Source organism: Sander vitreus, chromosome 12 (genome assembly GCF_031162955.1).
Source record: "Sander vitreus isolate 19-12246 chromosome 12, sanVit1, whole genome shotgun sequence".
Classification (NCBI taxonomy): Eukaryota; Metazoa; Chordata; class Actinopteri; order Perciformes; family Percidae; genus Sander; species Sander vitreus.
In genome coordinates this window covers 8,408,236-8,430,825 of record NC_135866.1, presented here as the reverse complement: position 1 = coordinate 8,430,825, position 22,590 = coordinate 8,408,236, and the positions used below count along the sequence as shown (strand labels likewise).

General features: G+C 43.1%; 1 protein-coding gene across 2 annotated transcripts in view; it reads left to right on the top strand.

The window, feature by feature from the left end:
• The window catches only part of epha4b (eph receptor A4b), a 106,330-nt gene that overhangs the window by 44,865 nt on the left and 38,875 nt on the right, over positions 1-22,590 (top strand). For both annotated transcript variants that reach the window (XM_078263526.1, XM_078263525.1), the window contains exons 6-10: positions 5,775-5,930; positions 11,430-11,765; positions 12,715-12,827; positions 14,112-14,274; positions 16,308-16,416. In XM_078263526.1, coding sequence (XP_078119652.1) covers positions 5,775-5,930; positions 11,430-11,765; positions 12,715-12,827; positions 14,112-14,274; positions 16,308-16,416 — 877 coding nt within the window. The remainder of the gene's footprint in view (positions 1-5,774; positions 5,931-11,429; positions 11,766-12,714; positions 12,828-14,111; positions 14,275-16,307; positions 16,417-22,590) is intronic.

The following is a 22,590-nucleotide window of genomic DNA, read 5'->3' as shown; positions in this document are numbered from 1 at the left end:
TTACAATGTATATGTTTTTGTTTGTTTTTTTTTCTGTGTTTTTTGGGGATAGTTGTCAGCAACTAATGGTGAGATGTTTCAGTGAGAGGGCACATGGTTTTTAGCATCCCTCAGAACCTGTGAGTAACTGTATATATACAGTAGGTAAATACAATGAACTCACTGTTTTACAACATTTCTAGGGTGGTGGTAGTAATGATGCAGCCACTTATTGAAAACTGCCCCATTACCATCCATCCATCCATCCATCTTCATCCGCTTATCCGGGGTCGGGTCGCGGGGGTAGCAGCTCCAGCCCCATTACAAAAAACTAAAACGTAAAGGCATTGAAATGTTGTAATGTAGTTGAGTGTTATTGTTTAATAAGTAGATATGATGATTCTTCAGATTGGAAAGAAAGAGCTGATGTAATGTCAAAACAGGCAAACCGGCTTGCTCAGGAATCGTGTGTGTGTGTGTGTGTGTGTCAAAGGATTAGTAGTTATGGTGTTAAATGATGTCATGAACTCCGATTAGGAATTAGAGGTTCACAGCAAGGGAATGGACTCGGATGCTGACATCTCTATTGCACACAAACCGCAATACCACGCACTAGAACTGCACTGTAGTTTGCTCTGCTCTCTATTTTACAGACAGACACACACATATTACTTATAAGCGTTGACTACACAAACACACTCTCAGTTACTGAAATCACGTGTCGTCTTATTCTGCAGCTGTTAGAAGAAGTCCCATTAAGTGTATGAGGATTCTTTGCGTTTTTTTTCACATACATATTGAATGTATGTGTTACACAATAATACAAAGTCGTTGTTTTACTTACTTTTGTTAAAGTTTGTTCAGCATGGAAACATGTCGATTTCAATTACACGGGAACGTACACATGAGCACAAAACAAACACAAACACGTACAGATGCGACCCCGGTGGCCGTAAAGGATGTCAGATTCAATCTCGTCAGATTTCCTCACTGACGCTTGATGTATCAATTTTTAAGTAGCTGGCCTCAACTAACGCCTGGGTAGCCTACACACACACACACACACACACACACACACACACACACACACACACACACACACACGCACGCACGCACACACACACAGGCTGCTCTGTGCTCCAGGAGCTGTGGCACTTGAGGGGTATAGAAGGGTTCCATCTTGAAAGCCTGTTGCCATGGTGACCATTATGGAGCTCATCTCCTGTGGGCCAGCAAGCTTTACACTGGCCCACGGGAGATGAGCCGTTGACCATGAATCCCTCTCGGAAGAACACACACATGCACCCAACTCACTCAACCCCCCCAGGTTTCTCCTCTGTCTGCCCTTTATGGTAAAGCCGGCAGGGAGCCAATGTTTGACTTAACCCAAGTACATTTAAGGGGGAAATGGAGGAAAGAAGGAGGCTTCCAGCCAGGCAGAGGAAGTGTTTGTTTGAGAAAGGCGCAGCTGATATACGTACACGGTGGCCTGGTTGAATGGAATTAGAATGTAATGACTTTTACGACATACGATATCGGGTTTGTGTTTACGGTACAGTCAGCAGCTTCTGTCATTCACACAAGCAACTCCGCAACTTTTTTTCTTTTTTTTTTTTTGCATGATGTAACCATTCCCTCTGATGGCCAGAAATTAGAAGTGCCATTGATCACAGCATCATCACAGCAGTACAGTAACTAGAGCATAACATCATTTTGGTCAGTATGGTACTTTCTATCTTTAATGCTAGTGTTTAAACGCTCAGCTCCATAAACCGTTATTTATACATGACCCCTTGCTGTAACAGTATAATTTAAATCAAGAGTGTGTGTGTGTGTGTGTGTGTGTCCCAGTGCGGTACATTTTGGCTTTCTTCTCTGTGAGGGCTTATTCTAATATGTATATCACATTAATTTCATGCTATAGGCTAAAATTTGGACTGTTAGAAATGAGGGGAAAGTGACAAGTGAGTGAGAACAGAAGTGCACAGAATAGAATTTGTCAATCATCAGATTTTTTATATCATTTATCACGTAAAAATACACAAACATTCACAGGTTCCACCGTTCCAGTTTCTGAAATGTGAAGATTTGCTGATTAGTTTATATTGGGGCTTTGCACTGTTGGTCGAATAAAACGCAGTATTGACCAATTTTTCTTTTCTTTTTCTTTTCCTTTTCACTAATGGACAGCTGGGGATTCTAGTAACCTGTCAAATATTTACTTTCATTTGACCTCTGGTTTGCTCTCCACCGACCCCTGAGGCAAATATTTGTCTATTTAGCTGCTAAATGCTCCACTGTGTTCAGCAGCTAGCCGCTAACTGTGTCTGTCTGCTGTTTATAAGCAACCTGTTTTTATTAATAATTATTTATTCCAGCACCATTTGCATTTTTACATTGCCCTATTGTCTGTTTACAACCCTCATAGAGCTGTTTGTTTAAATGTGTGTATGTACGTATGTGTATGCTTATGCATGTGTAAATATACACTTTTTTTATATGTGAACTTACAGTATATCTGCACATAGTACTCAAAAGTTTATGTTTACCTTGTTCAGCTTTGTTGTCCTTGTTGGAGGCCGTATGTCTATTTCTGTGTAAGTACTTTGACGGCAACAAAAAGCCAAAGTCAAATTCCATGTATGTGTTCACTTAATTAACTATTAAAACTGATTCTGATTCTAAATTTGGTGCTGGGCAGGTAGCATACAGTCGGTTTTATAATAACTTTTTAACTGATAACAGCTTCCTGCTGCAGCTGGTGCTGGTGTGGGAACTGTAACGTTGTGAGCCATACACTAAAACAATGAGTTAAGAGACATTAAAAAGCTCTGTAGAGCTGAGGGGGGAACCGCAGAGTCAGGTAAAAGTTCCCTGCGGGTTCACCGCTACGGGTGACCCCATTCATATCAAACACTGAGTCATTTGACTCGTAATTATAAATATATTGATGAGTGCAGTGGTTTAAAGACCTATCCCTGTGGTTTGGGAAACTGTAATAGGCCTTCACTTATTTCTGACATTTTGGAATTGATTAAAGAAAATAATCAGTATTTGAAGCCCTAAAAAGAGTCAAAAAGAGTAGAGTGGAAGAGAAGAGAATTCAATCAGCTCATACTGTAGAGTGTTTTCCCAAAGGAAAGAGTTGAGCTGTTCCCTTCTCAATCAGTGCGTGGCGACTGAGGGTGTGTCTTGAGTAGCAGTACTATATCATATCTAAGAGCTATCGATTGGCATAAATACACTAAGTCTCTCTGGTGACCAGATGAATATTTAATAAGACACTGGATCCGAGGCCACACACACACACACACACACACACACACACACACGATATACTGTACAGCATTGTCAACTGTTACTTTAAAGATCACGACAAATTCTACAACATAGTTTTTGTGACTAAACTTTTGTGCTGCTGTGTGTCTGCCTTCTGTGTGAGTGCATGTTTATGTGAGCACCGTCTCACCGCTTCAGCCTTCTTGTCCCTTTTTCATGTCTATGGTAAATCATTAATCATAAGGGAACCAAGTCAAGTAACACATTTCCCATGGGGCACACATGGGGTAGCTTGAAATAAATAAATAAAAATGAGGCAAGACAAGTGGGAGAGAGGGAAAAGGGGGGACTGTGAGAGAGAAGGAAGAAAAATACAGCAGCCAAGCCGCCATTTTTGCCGAAAGTTTTTGATCAGGCAGTTGTTTGGACGCCAGGGCTGGCATGGGGCGCCCTGTCTGTCCTATAGCGCCGGGGTTCTTTTGTGCCTCTGTGGCTGGCCAGCGCCCGGAGCCAGGACTCTCCGGATGAAACGTCCCCGGAGAAAAGCTGCTTTTCCACCCTGCTCCTACAGCCCAGCCAACAGGAACACACACACACACACACACACACACACACACACACACACACACACACACACACACACACACACACACACTCACTAGCACAGCACATAGGCACCCATTACCTTAGAAGCTGACAGGAAGGAGGAAAGAGAGCGGAAACCCTTTGAGAATTATCACTCCCTTTCCTTTCTTTCTTTCCTTCATTCTCTCTTTCTTTCTCTTCTTTCACACCAACACACACACACACACACACACACTTCCCAGTGTTCTCTCAGGTCTTTTGGGGATTGTGCTAGTGGACTTTGCTCCCCTATGATGAATGATTTGCCTAAAAATAGTGTCTGCATGTGAGCGAGCACAGTGTCCAGGTGGAAGAACTTATACCTCCACAGTGAGAAAACACACTACTTTTAGGACACTTTTCCATTGCTTTATTCAGCAGCTTAACCACGCCCTCGAACATATGTGTGTGCCTGTAAACATGTGTGTGTGTGTGTGTGTGTGTGTGTGTGAGATAATTTACAGCCTTTTGGAGACGAGTGACGTGTAGCTTGATTAAATCCGTGACCTTCACCACCAGCACAAGCAATCAGCAAGCGAACACACACGATCACACACACACATATACACACACACACACTCGCTGCATACTTAACACCTTCTTGCACACAAGCGCTTAGCACACGAACATGCAATCAGCACCTGGCGGATTCTGTCGCATCATTGATCCAACCTATTCACGCACATACAGTACACATATGCATACACACAGGGCATCTATCGAATTGCATTTGAAAATCCCTCATTTTCCTTACATGGGGTTTTGTACACTGTGATACTATTTACCGCCGTTGCAGAAAAGGCTTGCGAGGATGGGAATACCAGGCCTATGAATGTATAAATATATATGCGTAATCTATATTCAGATTACCAAAGGGAAAGTCAGGAATTTCATTTTACTGCCTAGGATGCAAAAGGGAAATCATTCAAGTCCCCAATCTATTTCAGCAGCAGACGGTTCCTGTTGAGCGGAAGCACGGTTTTCCCTCCCCAGTTTTACGACTCCACATAATGACTAATATGCAGCCGCTGTAACAGCCGTAGTCATATTGTGTACTTGTGACTGCGGCGGTGTATTTTTGTTCCCCCGGTTGCCAGAAGATCTACAGCTTATATAACAGGAATGACAGTTGATCCGCTGTTGCACTGTGTTACTGTACTGTACGACCCCGGCCTGCAGCCTCATGTAAATGGATCGCACGTAGACCTAATGTCACAATGTATTAAATCAAACCTTGTTTTTTTATGTTCTTTGCCAGGGGTGCCACATGGTACATCGTTTGACCTATACTCATGTCGTTTTGTGTTTTTGTAAATTTTCTACTTGACTACAGTACAACTTGGCGACATCGCTGCAACATAGACAAGCGGGGCAAGAAACATCAGCGCAGGTTGTAAGCGGCGATTTATAGATTCAGCTAGATTATTCAAACCACTTTATTTAGAGGGGAAACTAAAAATGAATACACCTTAAAGGTCTATAAAACTGGAGTTGGTACAGTACGCAAAGTCAAAGCTGAAACAACGGTTGTAAAATGGGTTGGATGTGTAAAACTGGCAGTTCACCATTCACCTTCTTCCAATTAATTAAATGTGGCCACACCAGTGGTTTGTTTAAAACTGCACTAAAAGACTGCACATAATTGTCTCATGATTACTTTTTTAGCAATGTTGCTGTGTTCCCAGAGCTCAGCAAATACTTTTGGCGAGTGTAATGTAATGAGTGACAGAATCCATGTACAAAAATAAGACCCAAGTTGTAATAAATTGGAAATGTCCTATAAAACATTTCAGGAGAAAGAAGGATTTCGGGTAAAATTTCACGGACTTTGACGATGCATGAAAAAGGGGAAACGGTTTCTAACCCTGCGTTTATCTGTCTCCTCACTCCAGCGTGCAGACATGGTACCTACAAAGCTTCAGCCACAGATGCCTACTGCACCAAATGTCCTCCTCACAGCTCGTCCCCGCAGGAACAAGCAGTCGAGTGTGTTTGCGAGAGAGGTTTCTACCGCGCTGAGACTGACCCACGCTCCATGGCCTGCACACGTGAGTGATACAAACACACACACATGACATTAACACAGCCATGCAGCAGGAAGCTAATTTCATACCATGTTGTGTATTCATTGCTTTCACTGTAGTCAAATATTTGCATTTGGCTCTGTACATTTTTATGTTAGAAAATGGCATTCTGTAACAATGATTAGATTACATTTAATTTAATTCGTTTGCAGTGTATTACATGGCTGCTTTCCATTTCTATTCATAATCACTCCATGCATTTTCCTCCTCCTCCTCCTCCACACGCACGCACACACGCACGCTTGCTAGCTGTGTGGCTACTGTCCAAAGATATCTAAGATGAGAACACTGGTATGGGTGATACTCCGATAGAAATCTGATGATGTTTCTTATTCTTTGTTTCCCTTTCACGCACACACACGCGCAGAGCCAGGGGGATCGGACCACATCCTCAAGAACAGGGACGGAGGAGAATAGAGAGGATGAGGAGGGAAGATTGAGTGAAAGAGAGGGACAGAAAGAGATGGATTAAGCTGGACAGAGGGATGTGGGGGCGGGAAAGGACAGTGGCATGGTGGGGCTGATCTAAAGAAATATGGAGAAGAACACACACACACACACACACACACACACACTATCAGGTTATGGTAGATTACACTCATTAATCGTAGCAGGTGAGATGTGTAACGGTTGGTGTTATCAGCTGGAAATGAGTGAGCGGTTCATTCAAATATGTATGGGCACACGCGCACACACACATATGCTGCTGAAGAATAACACTTTAGACAGGCGAGGAATAGAACAGCGGGGAAAATAGTGGACTATCAGAGGCATATCATTTAAATGAAATCTGATGATATTTCTTATTCTTTGTTTCCCTTTTACGCGCACACACACGCGCAGAGCCAGGGGGATCGGACCACATCCTCAAGAACAGGGACGGAGGAGAATAGAGAGGATGAGGAGGGAAGATTGAGTGAAAGAGAGGGACAGAAAGAGATGGATTAAGCTGGACGGAAGGATGTGGGGGCAGGAAAGGACAGTGGCATGGTGGGGCTGATCTAAAGAAATATGGAGAAGAACACACACACACACACACACACACACACTATCAGGTTATGGTAGATTACACTCATTAATCGTAGCAGGTGAGATGTGTAACGGTTGGTGTTATCAGCTGGAAATGAGTGAGCGGTTCATTCAAATATGTATGGGCACACGCGCACACACACATATGCTGCTGAAGAATAACACTTTAGACAGGCGAGGAATAGAACAGCGGGGAAAATAGTGGACTATCAGAGGCATATCATTTAAATGAAATCTGATGATATTTCTTATTCTTTGTTTCCCTTTTACGCGCACACACACGCGCAGAGCCAGGGGGATCGGACCACATCCTCAAGAACAGGGACGGAGGAGAATAGAGAGGATGAGGAGGGAAGATTGAGTGAAAGAGAGGGACAGAAAGAGATGGATTAAGCTGGACGGAAGGATGTGGGGGCAGGAAAGGACAGTGGCATGGTGGGGCTGATCTAAAGAAATATGGAGAACACACACACACACACACACACACACACACACACACACACACACACAAACCCATTATCAGGTTATGGTACATTACACTCATTAATCGTTGTAGCAGGTGAGATGTGTAACGGTTGGTGTTATCAGCTGAAAATGAGCGGTTTGTTCAAACATGTATGGGCACACGCGCACACACGCACACAGGCATATAATTTAAATGTCATACAAGGCTGATCAGTAGAAGAGATGATGGACAGTTTTAAGTGTGGCCTAGGAAAGTGGTGGGATTTATGACAGACAGCCTCAATTATCCACAGCATGGCCTCCATCCCCCACAGCCAGCTTTCCCTCTATCCCTCCTGTGCTTCAGAGAGGCTTGCCACTGGGAAGGCTAATCAGGAAAAGTCCCAGGCTCTGCCGACGGCCCCCAGTGGCTCACTGCTCGGCCGGGACCTGATGAGATGTCAGGCTGAACGGGAAGCTAATGCCACATTTCTATACGGTTGAGATACCTGAACTGTGCTGTGCTGAGAGCAACCACAATCAGTGGTTTCCATCCAAAGTGAATGATACTGTACGGTAAAGGCTTACCTTGATGATGAGTTGGAGGTCTTGTGGTTCGCTCAAGCTGTCCTTTGCTGACAATATTTGAAACTGATCTGCCAATGAGAAAGCAAAGAAAAAAGCCCTAAAAATTGTGATATAACTAATTACTGAACAAGGAGTTACAAGTTGGTGACAAAGCCGGCACTTCCTCCACAGTATGGCCGTGTTCAGAGAGACAATATCAAAGTGTGAAAAAATCTAAAAATGCAGTCCTCTCGTACATTTAAAAGGGGTGACGCCATCAGAGCTGTATAGTAACGATGTAGAACTACTTCACTACTCTACTTAAGTAGGCTACTAAAAGGCTGTATCTGTCTATTATTTTTTTCTCTTACTTCCACTTTTACTTGAGTACATATGACAATGAAATACTTTTACTCCGATAAATTTTTTATGTGCTGCATCGTTACTCGTTACTGTTGTGAATTCCTCACGCTACGGACACTGTGTAGGTTACAGTGTGTGTCGTTACGGCTACGTTAGTTACGTACGCTAACTAAGCGTACTTTACGTAAGAAATCCCCGAGATCGCGTCGTGTTTCTTTTCATTACGGTTGCCCGTTCAGAAGTCAGAGACGATGTAAGTTTGTACTCTTTCTATTAAGCTATTGTTGCAGCAGATTAAGCTATTCCTGAGTTGTTTCAGTCTGCAATGAGTACTGAATGTTAACCGTTTTACCCTGTGATGTGAAGCTGCTAGTTTATCTGTATTTTGCTAGCTTGCTAACGTTCAACTGTTCATCACACGTTACTAGCTAGTGTGTGATACGTTTTTCGGGGCTTTAATCGTTACTGTGCTGGAGAGGATGTTCATTTTATTTGCACAGTGTGATAATTGTACATTTTATTTCAGTATTTGTTAATATTTGTTATTTTTATTTCATATTTGTTAATTCCTTTGGCTACAGCCTTAGGCTAAACATTTGAAATAATATGAACAATATCAAACTTTTGACTGCTTTCTTTAATAACTAAATAACACAATACTTGCACTTTTACTTTCAGTACTTGGGTAGTAGATTTTAAAATGAACTACTTGCAATACTTAAGTACAAACAAATGTTGAATACTTTAGTACTTCTACTTAAGTGTGGTGCTTAAAGAGCACTTCAACTTCTACTCAAGTCACTTTTTTGATAGAGCACTTGTACTTTTACTCAAGTATGGGTCTCTAGCTAGTACTTTATACATGTCTGGACGCCATGGATAGAGTACGTTATACCAAGCCAGCGGGAAAGCAAGGGGTGTATGAGTACCATCCAAGTTCGGTATCCCCTGTCCAACACTAACGTTTTTGTGACCCTGAATTTAAACTCCAATGTGTTATAATGGCCACATTGTTATGCCCCTTAGCTGCTGTTTGGTTCTGTTATGCCCAACTCGTCTCTGCTCCTTGATGCCTCTTTGATCCATGTACACACACACACACACACACACACACACACACACACACACACACACACACACGCATGCTAGTGAACAGAGAGTGTCAAATGTAATTTTATCTGGCATCTTTCATTGTGATCACGCACAATAAAATCACACATGCAGTCACATCTAGGAGAATTTGATTTATTTAGAGACAAAATGCCCCTTTACGTATGTTCAAACATCAGTATGCTGCTTCAATTGCAACAAAACCACTTGAAATATTTTTCACATATATCTTGACATTTTAATTGATGTGTCGACATGAACACACTTCATCTAAAGGTATAGTAAAGACTGTGTGTGTGTGTGTGTCACTGTGTCTCTGCTTCTTTGAGAATACTGACACACTTTTTGGACTCCGACTCTGTGATACAGTGTGTTCAGAGTAATATTAGCCTCTTTAAATCATAAAATGTACCTGACTCATGAGAAAATTACCCCTGGCACTTTGTATGGATCATTGTCCACTCACTATTCATTGTCTGCAGTGCAGCCCCTAAAGAGTATCCGTTAACTTCACATGGTAAAGACCTCCCTGCAGTCCAGCACCAACTATTTAACATCATGTAAATTCTCTTTAAAGATGGATTTAAACTGTGGAAGAGTAATATATTCTCATACGGTCCCATTTACAATCAGCATCATTAATCGAGCGCTGAGTGTCCACCCTCTGGCTGACGATGGTTAATTCATTTTTAATTTAATCAATGTGAATTCTGTTCTCACTAGAAACCGCAATAAGCTCGGTAATGAACATGAAGACAATGCACGTTTAGAGAATGTACGTTTGGGAAAAATAATAATATTCATCAGTCAGTGTTTCATGAGATGGCGCTGGTAAGGGGTAGCTCAGCAGTGGATAAACTGGGACTTTTTCGGGTTGTACCATGCTGCTCACCCAGTGCATGCTGGGATATATACATGTACATATACGTTCTGCTGAATCTAAAACTGTCCATCGTGAGTCCGACAATGGAGGCCTCACACTGCCTTTTGCTACTATATACTTTGTAATTTATTTTTGGGGCATTTTTGGCCTTTATTTGATAGGACAGATGAAGACAGAAAGGGGGTAGGGAGAGGTAAAGCTTAGATTGGGCCCAAAAAAAATCAAACCCAGACCCTACCCGAGTCCGTGCACGTTGTGTCCGAGCCCGGCCCGACACATTAACTGTAATTATGAGCCCGAGCCCGATTTCAACCCGACAATTTTTTAATACGTGGGCCGTTATAACTGACGTTCTCAACTACAATTCAGAGTTGTTTGAACTTCAGAAATCTGTTTAGAAGGGGTATGCTTGGAGAAGTAACAAAAGAGGACATTGTTAAGCGACCTTGGGTACCATGAAAGGCGCTATATAAGTCCAAGTTATTATTATTAAGGCTGACTATCATCTTTTCTGCCATGGCAGGCCTGCTTCATGTGTCTGTTCATCGTTGAAGTCCCTGTTTTTTTGCTGTCATAGGCGAGCAGCGTGCCGCACTTAATGCACTCGACAAAGCCAACACATACAGTATGTTGTCACTGCCCACGACTTGTTTAAAACGGTTCCATACCTCAGACCTTCCTCCAAACTTGCTCAAAGTTAATTCCCCTGTTTTTCTTCTTTTCTTTACATCTTCAAGCTCCATGTTGCACTTAAGCTAGACAACACAGCACAGCAGGCCCGGTGTGATGCGTGCGAGTGGAGGAGACGCTGCGCATGATTATGGCATAGCTTTCTCCCCACCCAATTAGGCTAATAAAGTAATGATTAAAAAAACACAAATGCTTGATCAAGGGCCGGGCCTGGAGGATGCACGCTCAACCAGGTGAGCCACCAGGGCACCCCCCAACATAACTTTTTTTTTTTTACAAAATGGCACCGGGCACCTTTAAACTCTTTTCCCAGTAGGTTGGATAAGACTCATTTTACAAGTTGACAGAAATAAATCTATGCCTTCATCTTCCCCCAGGTCCTCCATCTGCTCCAGAGAACACCATCTCCACAGTGAACGAGACCTGCGTCACCTTGGAGTGGTCGCCCCCCAGAGACACGGGAGGCCGAGGAGACATCACCTACAGCCTCCGCTGCAGAAAGTGCGCCGGGGACGGCCGGAAGTGCACACCGTGTGGTAGCAGCGTCCATTTTGTCCCCAGACAGTTTGGTCTCTCATCAGCCACCGTACTGGTTACCGACCTGCAGCCGGACTCCAACTACAGCTTCACTGTCGAGAGCCAGAATGGAGTGTCGGACTTAAGTCCTACGCCCAGAGGAACGGTAGTCATCAATGTCACTACATCACAGACAGGTGAGAACATACACCCATAATGGGGGTATTTTACATGTAAATCTTACTATAAATGTCAAAACACCAGTATTTGTTGACAGAGACGGCTCTTCGACGTAGTGTAATTTTTACGTGAGGCAGCGCGTTTTCTGATTTAAATTGGCATGACTTCACTGATATCCGTTTTTTAAAGACTGATGAGAAAATGAAATCATCTGGGAAAGTACGTTTTCATCAGCCTGAATGAGGAATTTGTACGATGGATCAGAGAGCAGGGCGTTTTTAGTGTACATTACAACTGTAAAATCAGAGTGGCACCTCTACAACTCTGCCTTCACATATATAATCATGCGTGCATCTTTGTTTGCGTGTGGGACTTTGGGACATTGGTGCAAGAGAAGTGCGTATGACAGGGTGGTGATGACTAACAGGCCTGCTACTATGGATGTGTGTGCAATAACGGGGGGGGAGAGAGAGAGGTGAAAGGGATGTAGGAGGTTGTTATGCTCATTCAGGACCCCACATCACACGTGCTACTCTCGACGACAGTATGCCAGACACACACACACACATTTTTTCATCACTTTTCAACCCACACGAGCATGTGTTCCAACGTCGGAAGGCTGCGTAAGAAAGTCACAGGATTTGTGGTTTTATTACATAGATAACACGAGCAGATCACACCCCATATACACGCATGTCACACATACGCATCTCATAGGCTGCTGTGATTACGCATGTGTAAAAACACCTTGTAAGCTCTCTCTCATTAGCAAAATTACACTTCAAATATGGGTCTTCTTCTCGTTACAGCACAGTAGGTATCCATCTGAAATCTCTCTCCTCTACCGCACAGCCTGCTCTCTCTCTCTCTCTCTTTGCCTCTTTTCATGCTTTTTGTCTCATCTCGTTGAACCTTACTCTCTCTTTGTTGCTCACGCTTTCCCCTCTTGTTCTCTGGTTTCTACAGTGAGCGTAGTGTTGAAGGAGAGGCGGAGCAAGGACAGTGTGACGTTGGCCTGGCAGGGTCCAGTGAGACCCAACGGAGCCATCGTGGAGTATGAGGTCATCTACTATGAGAAGGTGAGAGAGAGACGCGCACACTCTCATTTGTTTTTTTTAAAGAGGCACTTTACTAATTTAGGAATGAAAGCTAAAGGTCAGTTTACTTGTTATGTCAGATTTGTTACAGAAAGCCTGCTCTCACACACGAGGTGTGTTAAAGATTGTTACCACTCTCATATGTGCGTTACCTATGAAGCTATTGCTTGCTGCAAATGCAAGCTGTTTCCCCGTTTCCAGTCTTTGTGCTAAGCTAAGCTAACCGTCTGCTGGCTGCAGCTTGATATTTAACGTACAATATATATAAATATAAATATAAAATATAATACACCTATGAAAGTGAATACAGAGGGGTGTCACTCTTCTCATCTGACTCTCGGCAAGAAAGCAAACAAGCACATTTCCGAAAATGTCAAACATTTCTGAAACAATCCCCTTAACGGGTTTTGGGCAACATGTTTCTTTCCCCTTCTCTTGTTCTCTTCATCTACATGTCGTCTAGGCTCGTATGGGTTTAGCCTAAGGGCATGTCTGTAATGACTTGAGCATCCCAAACATATCTCTCTATCTCTCTATCCCTCACGTCTTCCCTACTGCTCACACCAAGCCAATTAACCACACATCTGTCGAACAAACCTCGTAAAACACGGTCAAGGTGATGAAATTAAGCCTCTGTGTGTGTGTGTGGGTGCGTGTGCGTGTGTGTGTGCGTGCGTGCGTGCGTGCGTGCATGTTGGCAGGCATTAGCAGTAAAATAGTGTTAATCCTTGTTGTAGTGTCTTCCCATTAGGTAGAGTATCAGCCTCTCTGCAGGGAATCAGCTTACTGACAGACACTTATTCTTTATTCATCCTCCTACACACACATTGCAAGTGCGCGCGCACACACACACACACACACACACACACGCCTACAAGTTAGTCGAGGATCGAAGCGAAGCGGGACTTGAGTAACCACGTATTGCCCCCAAGTGTAAAGAGGAAAGGATTTGGGACTTGACAGGTGCACAAATGCAACCAAATGGTCCAGTGATGAACAAATGAAAACTTAGTGAGGTGTGTGTGGCCCCTGAAGACATTTAAATTAAACAATTTGAGGTTTCTATTATTTTCAGACTTTCCTGGGCTTTTTTTTCTGCCTCTCTAGATACCACAGTCCATTGCTCTTTACACAAACCCTTCAGAGTATGTCTATAATTTCAGCCATTTCTTTTTTTTATCCACAGTGACATTATTTTTAGAATCTTAATATTATCCACTGAATTTAGTATTAAATGATCTCCTCTTGCCCTTTCCTCCACTTCAGAACCAGCGGGAGCAGAACTACACAGTCTTGAAGACTCGCTCCAACATGATGACAGTGGACGGGCTGAAGCCAGGGACCACCTATGTGTTCAGGGTTAGGGCTCGAACCGATGGGGGCTACGGGAGCTACGGGGGAGAGATCGAATTGGAAACCAGCCACGAAGGTAAAGGGATAAATAATTCATATTTACCCGTAATAAATGAGTAGTATCAGTGTTCCTTTTTATTGGTTTTGTCTTTTTATTCTGTGCAATTCGATTGTTTGTTTAAAATGTCCCCGTGGTTTTGAGCAGAAATTTGGAAAAGCAGGCAGTGCACTAAAAACAGTTACATGCCAGTTTCTATAAAAACAATCCGCGGTGATAGCATAGCACGATCAGAGGTGAATGGTGCAGGTGAACTAGAAGCACAAAGATGAACTGCAGAGCAAAGAGTCCAGGCATAGTATATCACTTTGCAGTACTGTAAGAGTCTAAATCCTCCCCGCTGGAGTTTAAATCAATCCACCTGATGGTTATAAAATAGCCCACTTTTCATCTGAATGGCTGCTTCCGTTCTACCTCGGCAGCTTCACAGGTCATCATCTACGTCTCTGAACCAGTGGCTTGAAAGTATCCTAGAATACATATCAGGTAAAAAAAAAAAGGAGACAACCCAATTTCACAATAAAAGGAAAAAGTAATCTGTGAACTTGTTTTCCCAAATTGGGAGGACTAGATTCACACCGACGACTGGAGCAACATTTGAAAAAGGGTAGAAGACATTTGCAACTGGCAGAAATCATTATATCAACCATGTATTGAAAAGACAGATAATGAAAACCTCCTCATGAATGAATTTAGACTTGACTGGACATCTGACTCCTTTTTTTCGGGACTGGTTTTATTCCCCCCAACTGCAATTATTCTGTCACGCACGTTCTGGTTATTTTTCCTTTCCTGCTTCAAATAAACTGGCAAACTTCCATTTAGAAAATGTACTTAGACTTTGGGAAAGAACAGGAGGAGACACAAAAGACAAATCTATGCTGGGTTCGATCCAGGCCAGTGGGGCCAGGCCTCCCAAACAGCTCTGGGGCGTACTACGCTGTAGCTCTGTCGGCATGTTTTCCATCTCTCTGTCACTCGTCCTTCTCTCCTTTGTTTGCTTTCACCCACTTTCATTATCGCTTCATTATGTGCTCTAGGATTTTCTGCTTTAGAGGCCCCATAATGTGCTCTTCAAAGTGAACATTGATTCCCAGACAGGCAGGCAGAGGGGGATAAATCAGTTAATGTACAGCACTGCGTGGCATACAACGGGCACACATTAGCTTCCTAATCATTCAATAATCAATAAAAGTAATTCAAAGCTGGGTCTCTATTCCTGTCTTGCAACAAATGTCTGGAATGTCACTGTGCTGCAACGTATGGAACGGAGCTCAGGACACGCACAGGTTCATAGTCAAGTTCAGTGCTGTAAAATACAGGATCTGCCACATTCAGCTGACCCGGTAGCAATCATATCAAGGTTATCTAATAAGATCCATTCTATTGACTGTTAAAGAAGGCTGTGTATGTGTGCGCCTGTAAATCTAATAGGAGATTAATGCTTAGCTGTGGCTGCCTCTGGGCATTCATTTGCCTCTCACACACACACACACACACTCACACTTAAATACGTATCTCATACACACACACATACATGCTCATGCTTAACTAAGCCAGATAAATGGGGTATTAGTTTTGAGTAATGGCCCGATTGGTGTGGCGTAAAAATCAATGCATCTTTGCAGAAAGTTCTCGGCGGTAGCCTTGTTATTTGCAATGTTAACATATCCATTTGGACAGCGCGGTCGAATGGGAATGGCTTTCACGTCCACTCTTATACCCTCATAGGCGATGCAGAGAGGGAGAGCGCTTTTCATCAAGGACCTTACTTACTATTCCATCCGCCTCCCTCGCTCGCTTTTGCTCTCTCTTTTCCCCCCTCTCCTTCAACCTCTGTCTTTTATCTCCTTTTCTAATGCTATCATATTTCATTCTCTCTCCTCCCCCCCCCCCTCGCCACACTCACCTTGCTGTCTTTTTTACTCCCGGCTTCCCTTCATCTTTTCCTCCCCTCGCTTTTCTCCTGCAGGAAACATCCTCGGCTTCTTTCCATCCTCCTTTATGCTTTTGTTTATTAATCCACTGTGCTCCCTTTGTCTCCTATGTAGATGTCTTTGCTATCGGGGACCCTAACCAGTCAACCATTCTGGCTGTGTCCATCGCCGGGGGAATCGTTCTCCTCATCTTCCTGGTGACTTGCTTTGTTGTCAGCGGAAGGTAGGGTAAAAAAAAAAAAAAAAGACACACTTAGGTTCTCTACACATGATCAGTGTGTACTGTACGAGAGAACAGGGTACGGGTAAAGTTGTATATGTTTATGTAACATGTGGCGGGCAGTCAGGAAGCACCGGGAAATTTCAGAAATCAAACAACGACCCTAAATAAGGTTGTTTTTGAATGATGTATTTGACATCTGAAATACAGAAGGATGAGTCTGGTAATGTTCCATATTTATTCTTATTATCAAGATATCCCGTGAAAAGACCAAAAACATCATATTGATCTGACTGACTAAATCATAGGTAAAACTCATACAGCCCAATTTGATCTCAAGTGGGAAACCTTTGACATGATGAGTCTAAATAGTGGTGAAGAATATTATATTATAATAGTCCTTGAGCACTAAAAGGTGCGCTGAGCACACTGGCTTCCCATTTAGCTCTAGAAAGAAATTAGTAGTCCATCTTTCTTAGAAAACCCGAGCCTCTGTGTGCACTTTTCTCTGCATTTTCCACCAGTGGCTTCTGCATGAACTGTAGCCTACGCCTGACAGTGTTGTGTCACGTTGCCTGTACATCAGCACGTAGGATCTACAGTATAATACCATATCCAGCAAAGAGCCTGCTACTACTTAATTAGGATTGTGCAGCCCCCAGTTGACAAATAAGAACAGCAGTGAATGTCTATTGAACAATTGGAATTAACGACTTCACTGCAATTCTCCCACAAGCAATTTGCACATTAAATAGGAAAAAAAACAATAAGCACTGTCACCCACTCATGCTGCTACGCACCTGCACTTTAAGTAATGTGCAATACGAGTAAATAATTATACTATTTACTCTAGTTTTAATCCTTTTAACCATCTTCACATTCTTTGCTCTATGTTATTAGTTCAATGTGTGTTTTTATATTTGCACCATAGAGTAGCACTTTTCATTTTGTTGTATGGACTTAATAACAATAAGGTCATGAAGTCAAATCTGATTCTGATTCTAGGGCCATATGTTTGACACCCCTGAACTAAATGATACATCTTATTCCTCTGTTACATAGACATCCACTGTGGTGGAACAACACATAAAAGAGCCACATCTTTGCACTGGCGGAAATATTCTTTTGTTACAATGAACATTATGGGAAGTGAGGCTCTCATGTGTGTAGAAAAGTACCGTAAGCTGCCGCTGACACAGTGATGCACATGCTTGTCCATGGGTAGTGAAGCTACAGTAGTCAGTGTTTTATGTTCGCTGCAAAGACGACTAAATCACCTGATTAATGCAACGTAATCATGACATATCCCGGGCATTTTTCACCGCAGAAAGTTGCTACCAGCCAGGCTAAAGCTAACATAGTTAGCCTGAAGAAACAAGGCGTCTGTCCCAACTAACGTTACGGTTCGGAGCGGCGACGCTGGAAACGTAACACTAATCTACAACGGCAGTCTGTTTCTGATAGAATGTCATTTACACTGATCTAAGTGCTCTTGGATACACAGTTTGTTGAAGAGTGTGACATGCAGGCTCTGCATGCACAGCAAACCACCAATCATGATCTATTTTAATAAATGTATCAAACAACCAAAGCAGGCCCCGCTAGTCGACCACAACCTGAGGTTTAGAGGACGCAACATGCATGCATTAGTAATACCATTCACTTTAGCCTGGATTGATATTATATGAATACAATGGTGGCATGTCAGTCAACCAGTGTATTTCTTCCTAATTTCCCTCTCCAAACTCACTTCAGAAGAGTAGTCACAGCGTTTACTTGCTTTGGTTTTTGTAAAGCATTAAAGTTCAACAAAGACTTTCCTTTATTTTCTTTGTAGATGCACTCCCCTACAAAATCACCCCAGTAGTTGAGAATGATTTAGTATTTCTAAATAGGGCTATTTATGTCCTCTTGTAAAAATTAGTATTTTTTTCATATCGCAATATACATCGCAGGGAAAAGAAATATCGCAATGTAAGTTTTTTCCAATATCGTGCAGGCCTAGTGCCATGTCTAAGGTAGTGTTCGCTATCTCCATAGGAAAACAGTAGCCTGTGCATGCGCAAAGCAAATCTGTCACTAATCATAATGCAGAGAGCCAGTCTGGTAATGTACATGTGCATTCATGTAGACATGAGGGTTAAGCTGAATCTCCCACTTGGTCTCACTTCATATCTCGCTGCCTCTCTCTGAGAGATTACATGTGGGTGTGCAGAAAGCAGGGCCTCCAACTTTGACATTTCTACTGCTGCCAAAGCCCGAACTAAAGGCCATGTTATTCTGTATGTGAAGATAATGGACTCTCTATGATCACTCTCTTTGAAGGTAGGGCTACAGTTAATGCTCTGTCTCAAAGAAGGCCAAAGAGGAGAAGGAGATGAGAGGGAGGAAGGAAAATAAAAGAATGCCGATTGGTGAGAGGCGAGAAAGATTAAAGCATCAGAGTTAGGAGGGGGCTCTTTGGACAGAGAAGAAAGGGACAATGGCAGGAGAGGAGAGGAGAGGAGAGGAGAGGAAGGGATGACAGCATATGTGATTTACCGTGCCTGTAACTAAATGTTTATCCTCTATGAGCTCCGCCTAGATTAGCTACATGTTAAAGAATTGCACACACACACACACACACAAACACGCAAACATGCACACACTAATGTACACACACTAAAAACATTAGTATTGATTCAGGTGATTGCTTATCAGGCTGAGTGCTCTATTCACTATTGACTAGGAGGGATGTAATCAGTGGAGACTGTCCTGTGTGACACACACACACAGGGACACACACACACACACACACAGGGACACACACACACACACACGGCATGTGAATGGAGACACCAACATTTTTTTAATCAGAGGGGAATGATGAGGTCGTGCATGTAAGAATCATAACAACCTGTTAAACACAGTGTACTATGAACACACACGAGGACACAAACACACCATAACACTCAACTAATGAGGTTTCACAGGCTGGGGAGGTGTTAACTAGGTTTTACAGAAGGGTCGATGCACTGCCATCAATTTCAGGCCTCTCTCTCTCTCTCTCTTCCCTCTTGCCGTCACTCCGTCTCTATCTATCTTTCTTCCATTTGGAGGTGGGGATGCTTGCAAGGACGTATGGTTGATTACTGCTCTGTCTTAAACAACATCTGTCAAAATGTGTGTGCACGTGTGCATAGGTGGAGTGTGTTTGGAGCTGGGGAATAAGGCGAGGATCAAAGCTACATCACTAGAAAGACAAGAGCAGGAGAGAGGTAGGTAGAGAGAGAGAAAGAGAGAGGTAGAGATAGAGAGAGAGAGGGGGGGGAGAAAGATGGACAGAAGCTAGGTGAAGGAGAGACGAAGGGGGGGGGGGGGCGGGCGAATTTATCTGAAGCATGTTTGCGCCACTAGAGAGCTACTTTTTGAGATGGTGTGAAAGATAGAAGAGAGAAAGAAGAGGAGGCTTGAGTGAGATTGAGAGAAAAGGGATATTGGTGGTAGGGAGGAGGAAGAGGGCCAGAGAGAAGAAGGGGAGAGATGCAAGGAGCAGAAGATGAAAAGGTAGATTACATGTGTGTTTGAGAGAGGAGGAGGGGTAGGAGGGGTGGGCGATTGCACTGTTAGGTGCAATAGGAGTGTCACACTTCAGCTTTTGGAGAAACGGAGAAGTCTAAAAAATAAGGATTGGTCTCTCTCACTTCTCTTGTTACCCATTCCTTCCCTCTTGTTATCTATCACAGCTTCCATCTTATCTACCAATCAGTCCATTCCTCTCCCTTTTCACTCTCTCTGCTCCTTCTTTTCTCGTCATTTCGCTTCATCGTTGGCTCTCTGGCTTTCATTTCCTGTTGCGTTCTTGAAATTTGCATTTGGATGAAACCCACTCTCCGTAATGTATCGAGAATCTGATGTATTTGTCGAGACCAGTTGTGGACGATGATTAAATTGGAATTGAAATTGACACAGAGAGTCAGCCAGGGTTGAAATTATTTCCCACGAGACCTCTGTAAGGCCCTTTTCCTCCCTAAATGTCACCTGTTTAAATCATTTCGCCAGTAATCACTGGACTGGATACGAGTGCTGGAGAGCCTTTTGTTCTTGTTTTACACCTACTTCACCTATGAATCCACAATCCTGGCCACATTTTCAACACCCTGATAGAGAGAATTGTATCACCAAACTATAAAATAACAATGAAAGCCCATACACACACACACACACACACACACACACACACACACAGTCCCCGCAGCCTTTGCTGGCAGGGTACTGCACAGCTCCAGTATGCCTCATAAACGAGCTGATTTGCAGGCCATTCTGTTGTGTCCTGTTCTCGTTTATTAAAGTGCTGTTATGCTATTGTTACCGCAGGAGGGAAAACATGAAAAAAACATCGAAAGCTCCTCCGTCGCAGCACGGCTCTGACAAATCACACCAGTTATTGCTGTGTGCGTGCCATTATTGCCCTGCGAGTATATGCGTGCGAAGTGTGTGTGTGGTTGTGTGTGAAGTCGGAGCTTTTTGTCCTCCGGAGGGTGCTTTGGCTGGCAGGCTGGCAGGTGCGAGCGATGGGAAGCTAGCAAGCGACTGGCATCGCCATGGACTCAGCAGATGGCCTTTCACTCAAAACGCGTTCTCCCCTTCGGTCCTCACTTTCTCTCACTCCTTGTTAAACATGTTATAGCTCCTGCCTTCCTGCAGTCTAATAACTCTCCAGCCATGCAGCCATCTTCTTTTCTGAATAGCTGCGGGCTTTGGTGGTACGCCAGATTCCCGACAGGTTTTTCCGCGTTCATGTTTTTAATGTGGGAGATTTGGTGAGAAGTCAGTGTGAAGTTGTTCCATGTAGGCAATATGATGCCTGTTTTGTCGTTTTATTCTGAGCCGTCTCATCTGCTATATGTCTCAATGTCTGCCTTTATTAAGTGCATCTGTTGTCAGATGCTGGAGATATTCAGCAGGGAGTCAAAGGCAATCTGTTAAATGTCGGAAAATCTTAAAGTAATAAGATGTACAGTTATTTACTAATGCAAGATTTCTTTTTCATCCACGACAAAAAGAAGACAAAACTTTACACAGGTCGATCCTCCGAGCCTAGATTTACTGTAGGGAGAAAAACATCCTTTTCTGAGAAGAGTTTGGAATAAGAAAGAGTGAAAGCCACAGAGGAAAGTGTGATGTCATTATATCGTTGCAGATAGACTTCTCGGTCTTGCTAATAGAGAGTGTTAACAGCTCTACCTTTTGAACACAATAGCGTGTTCTGCGGATGTGCATGTTTGTGCGCGTAAGCTCTTTTACCTCCGCAGCATCTGTCGTAGCAGCCCTGGGTTATTCTTAAAAACTTAATGACACAAAAGAGGAGAGGGAAGATAGGAAAAATTAAATAAAGCAGCACTGATGAAAACATGCTGTTGAGAGAGGAGAGAGTGGAGTTAAAAGGTAACGAGAGAAAGAGACTTGTGAGAAACTGAAGAACACTAATTGAGTGTGTGTGTGTGTGTGTGTGTGCGTGTGTGTGTGTTCTTGTTTAACTATAATTGTGGGGTCCAAAAACCGGGAATACAGTATACTTGTGGGGTCCGGACAGCATTTTGGACCCACAAAGCTGTCCGCAAGTTTAAAGGGCTGTTTGAGGGTTAAGACTTGGTTTTAGGATTAGGGTTAGAATTAGGTTATGGTTAGGGTGAGGGTAAGGGTTAAGGTTAGGCATTTAGTTGTGATGGTTAAGGTTAGGGTAAGGGGCTAGGGAATGCATTATGTCAATGACGGGTCCCCACAAAGATAGTGCCACGCTCTGTTTGTGTGTGTGTGTGTGTGTGTGTGTGTGTGTGTGTGTGTGTGTGTGTGTGTCACACCAAAAGATTACAATCGGTGATTTTTTTTTTTTTTTTTAGCCCTAACCCTAACCCTTTTTTTTGTGGGAAAGAATAAAAATAAATGATTTCCACAAAATACAAATTTCAAAAAACAGGAATAAAGGCACAAAAATAATAGCCCCATGTTCGCCAAATGGTACTTGTGGTGAATTTAGTGGATGTAAAAGCAGCCAATGCATTCCCTTCCCTGTGGGTGGTGTTGGTCTGTTTGCTTGATAATAGCGCTAATAATGATTTGGCAGCCCGGGCGATTCTGTGTATCTGAAACAAAACAGGCCCGTACGGGGAGGTGAATGTGTGCATGTATGCGATG